At 39.8% G+C, this 14449-nt stretch overlaps 1 protein-coding gene across 9 annotated transcripts in view; it reads right to left on the reverse strand.

Annotated features, from left to right (window-relative positions):
* MYO9A (myosin IXA) overlaps window positions 1-14449 on the reverse strand; it is a 165641-nt gene that overhangs the window by 94114 nt on the left and 57078 nt on the right. For all 9 annotated transcript variants that reach the window (XM_026855665.1, XM_026855664.1, XM_026855662.1 and 6 more), the window contains 3 exons: window positions 14159-14256; window positions 11636-11762; window positions 4473-4562 (listed from right to left, as the gene is read on the reverse strand). In XM_026855665.1, the coding sequence (XP_026711466.1) occupies window positions 4473-4562; window positions 11636-11762; window positions 14159-14256 (315 nt within the window). The remainder of the gene's footprint in view (window positions 1-4472; window positions 4563-11635; window positions 11763-14158; window positions 14257-14449) is intronic.

The raw sequence follows: 14449 nt of genomic DNA on the forward strand, positions 1-14449 counted from the left end.
GGTAAATATAAGCATTATTTATGGATGTGGTGTCCTTGCTCATTTAAATTTTGACAAGCACTGGAGATGCAGACTGAGAGGGGATATGCAGCTCTCACTGCAGGGCTGCAGACGCGTGGGGTCTACATCAAGCCCACGTTTGCCATTGATGTCACAGCAAGAAGAGGTTGCAACTACAAAGCAGTGTTGATTTTTACTTTCAAAACCAGGTCTCTCCTTAATTTCAGAAATACCAGTAGCTCCAGCGACATGGGGCCATACTCAAATGTTAATACCATGGTCAGACACAACCTCTTAGCAATAAACCATGATTTACTGAACAATCAAAAAAACCCTGATGGCACATTACACTTTGCAGGGTCTTCTTGAAGAACCATATGCTCATTCCATAATCCTTGTAACACCCTGAGGACTGGCACTGACTACACACCAAGAAACAACAGATCACACCTTGAAATGGGAGCTCAGTTCACAACAGTTTATCTGCTCTTGGCTACGGCTCTGCTCGAGCAGGTGCTGCCATCACACATCTTGTACCCTTCCTGGGTGAAATAAAGTAAAACAAAATCTGTACGTTCTGGGAAGAACTTGCTCAGCTGAAGATGTTGGCACTGGCAACTGCTGGTACACAGGAGGCAGTGCTTTTGCTTTGCTGGAGTCCTACCTTCTTCCTGGACTTCAGTACAACATTTTAACCCATTAAATCACATTTTAACCCATGAAATGATTTAGATCCTCCAAGGCCATCCAGCAGAACTGTTGTATGCAGGCAAGACTCAAAAATTGTTGACTTATTAAAAGAAACAGAGCTGACAAAGCCACCATTTCTGCCTAACTTAAAAATGGCATGGGATTCATGGGGGCAAAGCCATCAAGAAAAGTCCTAAGTAAAGAAGTACAATATGAATAAAGAGAGAGGAGATGGTTGCCAATTACAGCTATCTCCTCCAACACCTCAGGCTTCAGGTTGTTGGGATGTCTGTCTGCAAGTTGTCCCCACAAGGACATTTTGTGGGGACACCTTTTAACCAAGCATCAAAATGTACCAGAATAAAATGTCTAGTTTTACATAAATTACTGCAGAGATGAACAGAACTAAATCCAGGAAGAGAGCCTGATATAAATTTATAACTGTCATGAAGGAGGATGTTTCAAATGAGGAGTTGCCAAATGCTCAAACAACAAAAAAAAAGCCCCAAACCACAGGACAGTGTTTCTAATCAGCATACAACAACAACGCAGTGAGCAAGCATGCAGACAGAGAGGAATGCGGCATCACTGCAAATCCAACAAAGGCATCCTCTCCATGTGCTTGTGGAGCTATAGCTCAGGAAAATGCTAAAATAATGTCCAATCTCAGCTGATGTCCCCAAACCTCTGAAGGAAAAGATTACTCCAGGCCACTTGCATCTCCTCTGCCCATTCAAGACTATTAAGGGGGGGTGACAGGCAGGGCCCTGAGGTTACAGACTGCACATTAGCATTAGCCATTTCATGGAAAGTATTCCTGCATCGAGTTGTCATCCACACATATTCAAAACCTGTTTGATGAAAGGGATCAGCAAACATCAGCCCCTGCGCAGAGCACAGAAAGTGAAACAACGCCTGAACCCCTGCAGGCAAGTCCAACCACCCATACTAAATACGTGTCTCTTTAGTATGGAGTAGATGCACGTAGAAACCTCATCAAAGCTCAAGAACCCATCCCAAATGTAAGATTTCAAAGTTTTTTTACATAAGAATGTTTATTTAAAATTAAAGCTCCATACGTCTAACACCTCACTAATACCCAAAATTCATATAGAGGTTAGAAGACAACCAAGAAACCCAGGTCTGTAAGTGCCTCATCCACAGAGCCATCAGAAGACACACAACCTCCTCAACAACACACACTCCTGCTATCCTGAGCAATCTCATCAGTGATGCTGGAAGTAGAAGCCCAATGCTACGTATTCCCACTGCACCCATAGAGCCTAATAATTGACTATTTCTACTCACATTTGAGACAACAGGTTTCAGAACCGAGTAAAATTTCTTAGAATTCCTTCTTTTGCCAAGTTTTTGCTCTTCTTTTAATAATGGCTGCACTGTGCAGGCTGCCTATATAAAATTGTTCAAAGCCTTGGAAGGCACTTGGTAGATCCAAGCTGCGGCTCTTGATGGTATAAAAAAGCAAGCACATGCCAAAATAACATTTTTACAATCCTTTGAGAGCCACTGCAGTAGAGTCTTTTCCAGACAAACTCCTCTGAAACTTTAAGCGTATCAAACAAGCTATGCGAAAAACATGAAGCTTTTCATCATCTGAAGAATAGAGTAGCTGCTACATACATCCTCCATCAGGAAAGGCAGCTGCCTATGAGCTATAGGAGTTGTGGTGGGACAGTCATGTCTGAAAACCCTCAATCACTCCATCCATTTGAGCCAGTTATAACGCTCTTTTGTAAAACACAGAAGGAGAATAACCAGCCCATTGGTTCCTAAGCGTGCCAACAGTCCAATTAGTCACGAGTGGGATTATCAGACATCAGTATTCTTTGTACAGTCCCAAAACGTCAAATGAATCCCACTCTTTCTTCCCAATTTAGACAGATCTGAATCCAAGTCACCTCTCCTACTCCTCAAGCCAGAGGAAGACCACAAGACCTCTTAACATAGTGTTACTGTTAGTGTTACATAGTGCACTGTTAGAGCACCCCAAATTCTGCTCTAGTACGCCAAGCATGAGCAAGTTGGTAGTGAATTTGCTACCAGAGAGAAGTCATTGTCAGATAAAATTTGGTAATCAGGATGCTTGTAAGGACAGTGAATAAAAAGCACAGGTGGTGCCTGTCTTAACACAATTCACGGCTTCTTACAAAATGATTTCATCATGGAGATTACATCAGCCTTCCCACCAGAGACTTGTGCTCCTTTGTCTTCCCCTACAATTACCACACCCCGATCTTTCATTTCTTGTACTACATATCGGTGACAAACCTTTATAAGTGAATACTTCAGATTCATGAGCAGAGACACCATCAAAAACATTTTGGAAAGCACTTGAGAAACTCATGCTCGGCTCTCTGATCTCAACAGAAGAAGCATCTAGGTAAAACTCTTTCAAGCTATTTCAATACAAAACCTGGTGGCCCAGGTTAAAATATCAGAAGAAACAGTTCAATCCAACCTGCCAAGTTTTGCAGCAAGCTGGTTGAAGCACATTGCTGCACGTTGCTCTGTCATCACAGCTGTTGGGAAGTAACCTCCAGTAGAAGGGTGATTAAAGTTTTGTTTTAAACTTTTCTATTGCTTAAGTCTGTGCCTAAGACACATGAAAAAAATACAAATACCACATCCATTATATGTCCATCACAAAGACACAGTAAGAGCATTTGTGTGCCCTTTGTTAGGGGAAATTCAAGCCTTCCACAAAGGCAACACTTAACTTTTAAAGATTAAAGCTCAGTAATAGTTACTAAGCTTGTGTGTTTAACACAATCTCAAAAGGGGAGAAAAGATATTTTTTTTTCTTTTTTAAAAAGGAATTGAAATTGAAAGCTGACCTAATGGCAACACATCATGTGATTATTTTTTTTGCAACACAGACTGCTCTCAGAGACTTTACTCAAGATATTGCAAATTCTCATACAACCAGGGGGAACTGAGGGAACAAGTGCAGGGCAGTGCCATGCTTAACGTTCTTAAACTGGAAGGGGATACAAGAACAACAGATGAAGAAACAACCAGCAGAATAGAGCTTACATACTTCAGAGACTATAAGAAAACAGAGGTGTTTCTGTTTACTGGCCACAGAATATACTTCAAAATTCCTGGAAACCACATACTTAAAAAAAACCTTGTTTGCTGACATGGTAATCTTAAAACAGACCATAATAGAGAAGTTAAACATAATATGCAGTGTCAACCCCACAGTCAGTAGCAGTGGATGCTACACTCAAGTTTGAGAGCAGCTGATAGAGTTGTGAACGCTCCAAAGCATCACTCAAGGACCCAGGTTGCAAAAGTTCTAAAGAAAAGATAAGAGGAATCTCCAGCAGAGGATCTCAAGCTCCTACCACACAAGAACCATGACTAACATAGGCACTTAGGACCCCACCAAAAATTTCCTGGAAGTCTTAGTTCACCACTCTGCTGTGGGATGAATCAGTGCTACAGTTTAAGAAACAATGTATGAAGACTACCACGTGTATCATACACTCAGCAATGCACAGTTCTGCTTTGGAGAACACTTACACAACCATAAGTCATGAAAACAGTTAAAGACTGTCACAGAATAAAGTGCAAACCGGCCTTCCGGGAAATGTGTAGAAAGTAAACTCATACAGATTAGATTAGCGTCTCCGACACTGTTTTTACATAAGTAAATAAATAAAAACTGAAAGAAGTTCTATCAGAGCTGACTGTACGTCTCAAAGCACTGAAAACCATCCCAAGAGTTGCTCTTTTAACAGTAAGTATCATGTACAGACCTCTGCTAGTTTGTACGGTAAGATCAGCTTCTCTCCTACTGTCACCGTCTTTCTGGTAACAAGGGCCTCAAACAGCATCTCTTCTTTCACCTAAAACAAAAACCTTGACGTTAATGATTATTCTAGAAATATATATTTTTAATTAAAACTTACAAGTGTAAACATTTTGATAAATTTAAAATTTATATATGTAATTTTAAAGAAAGATAAAACACTTTTGCCAGCCCCTGCAGAGTTAATATTCAATGCACAACAGCAAGCTCACATTGGGAGGAGACAACTCAGCACATAAATCCAGCAAAAGAAATCAGACACCACTGTATTCAAGGGAATCTGATCTTCCGCATTTAGTCATCACATTTCTAGCAATTTCCCATTGGTTTCCTTTGTTGCCAGTGCAGCTCCTCCCTCTCACATGTTTTGTTGGCAAAATAAGTCAACTTTCTAGTGTTGTCAAGATGACATCATACAAATTACAAATAAGAAAAACTGTGTTATCAGTTTAAGATATATCCAAGTGGAAGGGGTTTTTGGAGTTTTTCAGGGTGAGGAAGAATTAGAAGGAGAAAGAAACCTTTTAAGCACCTGATATTGACTCTGCTATTCACACCTGGTATTTACTCCCTAAAGATGCCAGTTTTCTGCAAGGTGACAATCTCTAATCAGCTGTAACAGAAACCAGTTTGCAGAAAAAAAAAAAAATCAATTGTGTAAACACAAGACACTTTGGCAACTAGGCAAACGGTGCTGACAAATAAAGCAGTACTTGCCACGAATTGTTGTGAGAAAGCCTCTTTTGTGAGCAGTTTCAAGTCCTTCTTATTTTGATATCCCCTGGAGAAATTCAGAAAGCGTGACCTCTCTGCCAGAATAGATGGTGATAGGCTTATACATAAGATAGACCTAAATACTTTAAGTTGTTGACTGCTCTTTGCTGAATTTCAGTGTCAAAAAAGAAATCTGTAGTTTGTGTGAAAATCTCTGAGCCCAGAGTTAGTAGCTACAGATTGATACAGAGATGTTGTTGCTTGAGAAGCTGCACCGAAACCTATAGTCTGCTTACCCCAACTGAAGGGCTCCATGCAGACACCAGACATGCTCAGAACATCTCTAATGAAGACTAAAAGCACCAAATCCACATTCCTGAAGCCATCCAAGACCATATTTTTATCCCAGGTAAACCATTTACAATTTGACATGGATGATAAGAAACTTCATGGTTTATGAATGTGCTTTGATTTACTGGTTTAATCCAGTAATTAGTATGAAGAGCAATGCAAACAAGCCAGTGGAACTTAAGAAACGTTACTAACCATCGTCATGGTGCTGTTCTGTACAACACACTACTTCCTACCATCATGGGAGTCTCCCTGATAAACTTCAGTGCATTTTTATATAACTGACTTTTCCTGCAACAACCACTAACTAGAACTTGTTGCTGTGACATGGAGAAAACATTAAATCACCTGTATATGACCATCACCTACCAGCAAGGTCTACTTCACTAGAAATCGAACATCAACACCTTGAGGTTGTTCGTTAGTTCTCAGTAATACTCTAGAGACCCCAGTTCCTATGACCTGGTTTTACCTTTCAAAATCAAGATGGGGAAAAAAAAAATTCTGGTTCACCTGGAATTCCACAGCAAGTTTCAACGTTTGGTTTCTATTCCTCTACATTCAGCAAAACGGTGTTTTTTTAAAAAAATTTCAGCTCTGCAGGCAAAACGCAGATCCTTTTCTAGCAGCTTGTGACTGCAGGATCATCAGTTGCTCACCCCCTGTTGCACAGCTTGGAACAAAAATGAGTTTTACACGAAACTTCACCTCACTTCAGGGATGCAGCAAACCTTCAGCCAGCATGCTGGCTTTTTTTAATTATCAAAGACAACAAGGCAGAGGGGTATCAGACGGTTAGTAATCAAAACAGCCCAATGTAATACTCCTAAACAACCTAAATGCTTCCAAATCCCAGATTTGTCAGCAAACATTGGGATTTTAAATAGTTTAAGCAACTTCTCATGTCATCCGTCAGCATCTCCATCTAATGTTCACCCTGGTTTGCTTCTCCATCTGCTCTCCCGGTGGATGAGACCTGCAGATGTGCATCCTTCATCTCCGGACCTGCTGCCAACTGACCCAGAGGGATTGCATCAAATCATCTTCTCATACAAAAACACACTCAGCAAGGATGGGAACGTAATCCCTGCAACTCCCTGGGTATTTGCTGGCAATTACCACCCAGTGGAGCTTGGTCTTGATTGCTTCATCGCCTCTGAGAGCCAACACCACAGGTACAGCTAAATTATCCTAATTTTCATTTAAGGTCACAGCTTGAAGGTAGCCGACTCCTGATGCCAATGAGCAGTCACAGGAGCTTTCTAAAGATAAACTCAGTGCATGCCAGTGACTAAGGACACCTGGTGCATGGAGATACTTGCAGCTTCCCCTTCTTGTGCATCCTATGCTTCCTTCTCCAGTAACTGTGATACACTAAAATAGAGACAAAACCCATCCCAGCAGATTAGCAAAGAGGAGAACACAACTTATTTCTGTATTTTGCACCCTGGGAGTTACATTTCTAAATTATGTTTGATGGATCTTTGCTTTCTGGTGCTAAAGGACAAGTCCTGATCTTCCTCTTAAAAAAAGCTACATGGCCCATAGGAGTTTATATCTTAATTACAGGGACAAAACACAGATTTAAGACTTCACTGCCACATAGGAGTCAAACCAACACTGAGACGGCTGGATGACTAGAGCTCTAAAACTCAGTGAAGGATGACCAGCAACGCTGCCACAGCTATAAATGTCAGTGGAGTGCGGCAGGGAGCAGACAGTGAGCGGGCTCCCGCAAGGGCTGGGCTGGAGCCAAGGCAGGCAGAGATTGCTTCTCCAGTAATGCTGGAGTATTATGTTATAGCAGCTGAAGAAAAATGAACCATTTCCAACTTAAGCACAAGAAAACATCACTTTTTGTCTCTCCTTCCATATTTGAGACAGGGATTGAATGCTCGTTCAAAAGCTGCCTGGTATGGAGTAACAGAAATTCAGATTTCTATCAGTTCTTTAAAAAGATCTGAACCTTTTCTTCAGACCTTCTTTCAAACAACCAGAAAGTTATCTGCCTTGAGCTCTGACTCAGAGTTTTGCATCCAATGAAAATGTTCCTGCTCATTGCAGGGGGTTGGACTAGATGAACTTTAGAGGTCCCTTCCAACCCAAACCATTCTGTGATCCCCAAAACTTCATCCAGAAAATGAATCCAGAAGAGAAGACTGGATGTAAGCACTGACTGCCTCATAATCCTTACTCCCTTTTGGTCCCCAATTACTTTCCAAGATGTTGATCACATGAGGAGTACATCTGTGGAATCCCTCTGGGAAGCTGAAGACCATTTTTTAGTAGAAAAATAACTTGAGCACATAAATCTCCCATGAAGGTAGACATTAACTCGAAAAGCTATCACCATCAATTCAAAAAGACCTCTGGCAAAACTAATTTAGGACACTTGATAACGTACATTTACCCTTATTTGCACTGAGGCTGGTTACCTAAGCCTAAAAACTGAATATAAATCTGCTCTCCACTGAGTAAAGACAGAGCTTCCCTTCCTTACTCAATGCTCCATCCATGGAAATAGTTTCCAGTATTAGTAAATGTACACAATCAAAATGGTCCTGCTCTTCTAATGAGAAAAAAATAATCTCTCTTAGGGTCAACTAACACTAGTTAATTTCTAATAGATAGGATTTGTTAATACACCCACAAATAAGCCTTTCCAGGCCTTTCCCCAAAAACACAAAAGTTCTCCCCAGTTTTACACAATCCTCTATGATTTCTGCAGAGGACCCATGATATTTGCAGCGCTTGCACAGGACTCCACGTCTGCTCGATCCATCAGGCAGCCTTGACATCATGCTACAGCACGACATTTCAGCAAAGTTTAAACAAAGGCCATGAAAAACCTGCCAAAAGCCTCACATAATCCACATGCTATGTCTATTCTTGAAAAAAAAAAAATAAATCAGGGTCTTACTGTAAATGAAACAATGATCCGCAGAGTCTGGCCAAAATTCTATATTGCAGTTTGTTTTTTCATCAAACGCTTGTCTGCATGCTTTAATAAACCAAAGACATATTGGACAGGGTTGTTGGTATCTAAGAAAAATCAAATCCATTGGCAGATTTATCATCTCCTCCCAGATTCCTTAAAAAAAGAATCTGCATATTAGCTTCATTTTATAGGGACACAGATCTTGTTATACAGAGGAAGGATAGTTGTTTGGTGGTGTTGCATTAACTGCTGCAGCAGGGAAATTCCCATAGTTGTCCTTAGAGTCTCAGAGGCTCCAGTGTAAACCAGTTAGCTCACAATCATTTGGGCTAGACTTTCCTGTGGAGGGGGAAAACACCTTAGCTTTGCATAAATTTTTCATTTCAGACATACTGTTAGCTCCCCTCCTCCCCATAAAGGCTCTGCAGGAGGACATCTGCATCCCCTCTTCTCGGCTGCCCTCAGAGATGGCCAATTCAGCTCCTGCTTCACAAAGCCTTTCCACCAAGTCCAGATGGATTATTTTTTTTCTTCTCTTTTCTGTGTCAAGTCATTGACTGAACAAATCCAGTGGGTCATTTAAGGAAAAAAACAAACAAAACCACCCTCCCCAAAGTAAGTATCAGATCACTGCAGAGCTGACTTCTTCCATCATTTTGCTACGTTGAAGATCATCCTGCCAAGCACCCAGTGGCTGTATGAGGTTAAACTATTTGTCAACTAATGTTATTTTGATTCTGAGATGATTTTCAGTCTTAGAGAGTATTGTCAAGATCTAGAGGGGATTAATAACTTTTCCAAGCCAATTCATATTTTCAGCAACAATGGCGTGAAAAGCAAAACTATGTACTTACTGTTCAGTGACCACAAAAAAAAAAAAAAAAAAAAAAAAAAAAAAAAAGTAATAAAAATAATTACCCAATGAGACAAAATACAAAGTGTCAAATGTTTCAACCAATATTTTTGGTCTCTGGCTGAGAAGAATTCACTGCACTTAAATTGTAGACTTGTAAGTAGCTAACTAAGGAACAAAATGCAATGGATGCTCTTTGTAATTATGTTTCTTCTGAACCCTTTAGTCCTCCCTTTTGGTCAAATCTGAATAAGCATTACAAGATCTATTCAGGTCTGCAAAGAAACAGAAAACGAGCATCTCAGAAAAAGAAATCAAGGCTCTTCTGAAAATGGTTTATTGGCTTTGTTTTAGTTGATCAGGGAGTGGGTCTATTGGAAAGTTTACACTTGGAAACAACCAATGTCTCTAATTTCATGGATAAATTACCATATAAATGCAACTTCAAGGACAAGGAACACCACTTACTCAACCCAGGAGTGCTTTTCCCAAGATCATATCTGAGGTCTGCAGTGTCTTGACCTAATTAACAAGCATTTTATGCCGTATACAGTCATTTAGCTTGCAAAAGAACTACCAAGATGAACAGAAATCTATCACTTTGCATATATATATATTTTTATTTTTATTTTTTAATATGGTGTTGACACTAGCTGCAAGTGAGCATGGTATCCATGCTCTGTGCTGACCCAGACTATGGCATTAAACCACTGTTAGATCTACACGGCTAAACCGGTGCATCATTTCACGCGTACATGTGCAAAAAATAACCCAATACCTTACAGCATGCAGATGTTGCAGAAGAGTTCATTTGCAGAAGAAGTCAGGGCAAAGACCCAAAGTCTGGAACTTTTTCAGATCTCTAAGACCTTCTCTTACTCAAAGCTTTTTTAAAAGACAATTATTTCTTAAATGACTTGGCGCTCTCTGGCCATTTTTAACAGGGTAAGATCAACAACATTCTCCTCCAAACTCATATTTTCCTTCTGTTTATTTCTACAGTCTCCAAGGCCAAGATGCAAAGAGCATCCAGCTGTTTATACCCATATTTTACAGAAGCCTTCCCCTCCCTAAATTTAAAGTATTAATGAAGTGCTATGTGAGAGCCAATACCCGAGTTCTTTAAGTGGTGAGATAGCACAACTGTTATTTAAGAGAATGGGAAGAGCATCATGTGTATACAAAATGACTAGTTATCTTCTGATGCTCTCATAAAATCAGCAAAAAACAACCTTCCACACCATCCAGTGAGTACAAAGGAATAAAGGTAATAGTTGTTTTAACCAACTATAACATTTCAGTATCCTTTGGAATTACAAATGGTTTAGAGCATTTCAGAAGTGAGAGAGCAAGGAGAGCTTCTGGCCACCTACACCCTCACGAAGAGGTGCCAAGCTCAGCTCTCGGGTGGGTAAGGCAAGCACAGGATCAGTTGGCTCACTGAAATGAAGACTTTCTCATGGACAAGCAATGCCACAACTGCCTGGGCTAACAGAGCAGCTCTCCTAAGAACTTTAGTGCTTTTTCACTGATTTACAGAATTGGATATGGCCCTGGGCCACTCAGGTGGAGACCTACAAACCCTTCCCAAATGATATTGGCACAGCAGTGACTCAGAGGACAAAGTGCTTTTGGTAAAGGGTCTTAAACAGCAAACAGCATCAACAGGTTCACAAAAGAACTAGGTAAATGCATGGATAATAGGTCCGTAAATAGGTACTAAAGGGCTGAGATGCACCCTCCAGCATCTCCAGTACAACCTTTGTGGATGCTGGCAGGGTAACAACAGAGCGCAAAACACAGCAAGTGAGCTCAGCACCTCCTACAGACACCACCTGAACCAGAAGTGGGGTGATGGTCTCACCATTGCTGTCTTATGCTAATAGTGGACAGATTTCAGGGGCATCAGGGATCTTTGGTGAGGGAGCTCATAGTTGGCAATTCAAGAAAGTACTGTGTTGAATGGCAGGTTTGCTTTCCACCTAAAACTGGTTTGCAATCTTTCAGATTTTAATCCCATAAACTGTATTTTGGGTCAATTAAACTGGAAGCTTCAAGAATACAGGAAAAAATCCCTACATTAAAAACCCCATTTAAAAAAATCTTTATAACTTTTCACTGGCAAGCATGAACAGCCCATATGAACAGTAACACAAAAGAACTTACTTTTTACTGAAACTAGAAATAAATTCTATTATAAACCAGAGGTAGCTCATTAGGTGTGAACACTACAGGACAGAAAGCAAAGGCTTACCTCCAGCAGGTCTGACACAATCGGTAGTATTTCAGGGTTACAAATATCGATGGAGTCATCCCGGTAAGTCTTCTTTTTGTAACGGATATTACCCAGATGTAGTATTGCCGACAAGAGAGAGAAAATTCTAAAGAAAATTGAGAGAATTCATTTCCACTGGGTTGTTTTCTCTTAAAGCTAACAAAAAAGCAAACCACATCCCAAAACATCCAAGTGTTATCTTTGTATTTGACTCATTCCTCTGATTTTTCAATCCAGAGCAGTTTATGTCCCAAATCTCCAAATCTTCCTCAGAAATGATGCTCAAATGAAGCATCCAGTTTGCCTCGTGTAAAAAAAATTTTCACTTAGTCAAGTATCAAACTTGCATTGGTATGGCTTTCTTGAAAATTATTTAACATGTCAATCCCCTGGTTATAAAATGGCACCCGATAGTATAAGAAAAAAAAAAATCCTCAAGTACTCTAGATATCCAGATTAAATATCTATCATGCAATTGCCTAAATTAAGGGGGAGACTCGACTCAGCCATGCAGGTGATCATTCTTAGTCCCCTGGCACATAGATTTATTACCTTCTACGATCTAGACCCAAGTAGGAAGCCTACACAAAAAAGCATAAATGAGACAAAGATGTTACACTTCAAGGAAATTTATCCAGCCTTTTTTTTTTTTTTAATTTATTTAGATATTTTTAAATTATATCCTCACTCCTTAAAAAAAATAGTTCTTTGAGACTATCCAGTCATGGCTGACTTGAGCTATAAACTCTGTCCCTATTTCTACACTCTCTAGGGAGCTAAAAATGGATAAAATCAAATTTGATTCCTAGCCATGTCACCAGGTTGTCTGGACAACACACCTTCTCCTCCAAGCCAGTTCCTATCTCTAAAATAGGGATACTGATTCCTTATCATGAATTACAGGGATGCAATTACAAAAGTTTCTCTTCTGTAACCATTTCCACAAAGGTGAAACACCATGTTTTGCTATAATCAATTATTTATAAGAATATAGTAATACTTAAAGTGTCCTTTTTTTTTTTATACTCAGCTGAAGTGGTTACTTATTCGTGTTACAGCTGTACAATGCCAAGCACAATAAATTTACTCATGTAGCGAAGAATCCACTATATTTTTTGACAAGCAAAATTCACTAGGAGAAATACAAGAACTTGTGTGCCAAGAACAGTTATTGCACAGTAAAATTTTCTGTAACATCCAACTCTACTCAGCCCCAAGACTTTCTGATTGCTTTACTCTGTCAATTTAACTCCCTTACTGTACCCTAAACAGGCTTTAGAAAAACCTTGTCACTGAAACATGATTCTTGAAAGATAAGGAAGCATGCTAACATATATTTATACTACAAGTAGATATACTTGGGTTTATCCATGTGTGTGGAACAGATACAGAAAAAGCAGTCTTCACTTCATAACTGATTTGTTACAATCGTTTACCCAAGGTGATGAATAGGGTTTTAAGTGCCATTGGTACAAAGCAGTAATTTTCTATTCCCACGTAAACCTCCAGGTTTTCAGACAACATAGAATGACGTTCATTAAATTACTGTTTGAACATTTTGACTTGAAAAAGCACAAGATTTCTCATTTTGTTCCAGGTATTGATGTGCTTTTCAACAATAGTTGTGATGTCAAAATCATACTTACATTCAGGTCATTTTATTAGTATATGTATTTCTATGCCTGTTACTAACCTTAGTAATATTTGTCAAATTCTTTCAAACCTACTCGAGAGTTTCAAGACAACAATCAACATGAGAGGAATTATTTTGTGGTTTTGGTTGAAGACGACCCATATATGAAGCCTATCACTCCTTGCTGTCAGTGGAAGGTGGTATTGCAATCCAGCTGAGAGGTCCAGTTTTTCAATCAGCACTTTCAGTGAATTAGTGAATGAAGGCCTCTTGGAAATGAGTCTACAGAACTGGCAATTGCATGCAAAGGATTAAAAATGTGACTAATAATCAGGATTTCTGATTAAACCAGGATCTGGATTCATGACATTCAGAGTAAGGCATGACTATTCATGAATGGCTGAAAAATACTTCAAGGTGCTAACTTCCTGACAATGCTCCATTTGCACAAAGAGGATCACTAACTATAGTAATGATGGGCATATTTTGTTTATATCTTCAAATTCTGTTTACTCCTTTATTGTATGAATGGTCAAGTGTCATTATTCATAGAATGTTTTGGGTTGGAGGGGACCTTTATATATCACCTAGTCCAAGTCCCCTGGCATGGGCAGGGACATCTTTCACGAGATCAAGTTGTTCAAAGCCCCATCCAACCTGCTCTTGAACATTTCCAATGATGGGGCATCCACAACCTCTCTGGGCAACCTCCTTCCAGTGTCTCACCAATTAATCCTTCTCACCAGCCTGATACGTTATGTAGAACACAACAGTCATGTTAGGTCAAGTCAGGTGAATTATGTCACTGATTACAGAGGTTATATTATATAATAGAATCTTCAAGCTAATAATATGGAAAACAAACTCACTGTCTGCGAGTCTTGGGAAGAAATCCCACCATCTCCATGGCTAGCTGTAATCGCTCAAAGTCATGCTTCAAGTCCTCCCCTTCCACGGAAAAGCAATCCTGTTGGGTTCAAACAGAAAGATTAAGCATTGAAGGAAATTAAGATCAGAACACATCCAGATGGCCAAGTCAACACCTCATAAATATAATTTAGTGATCTCCATGCCTTTTATCAGCAACTAGAACATTTCCAGTCTGGCCCTGGGAAATAAGATATTCAGGAGGCCCCACCAACACTGTGGGGAATAACTGT

This window comes from Athene cunicularia (assembly GCF_003259725.1).
Source record: "Athene cunicularia isolate RWA chromosome 10 unlocalized genomic scaffold, athCun1 chr10_part1, whole genome shotgun sequence".
Lineage (NCBI taxonomy): Eukaryota > Metazoa > Chordata > Aves > Strigiformes > Strigidae > Athene > Athene cunicularia.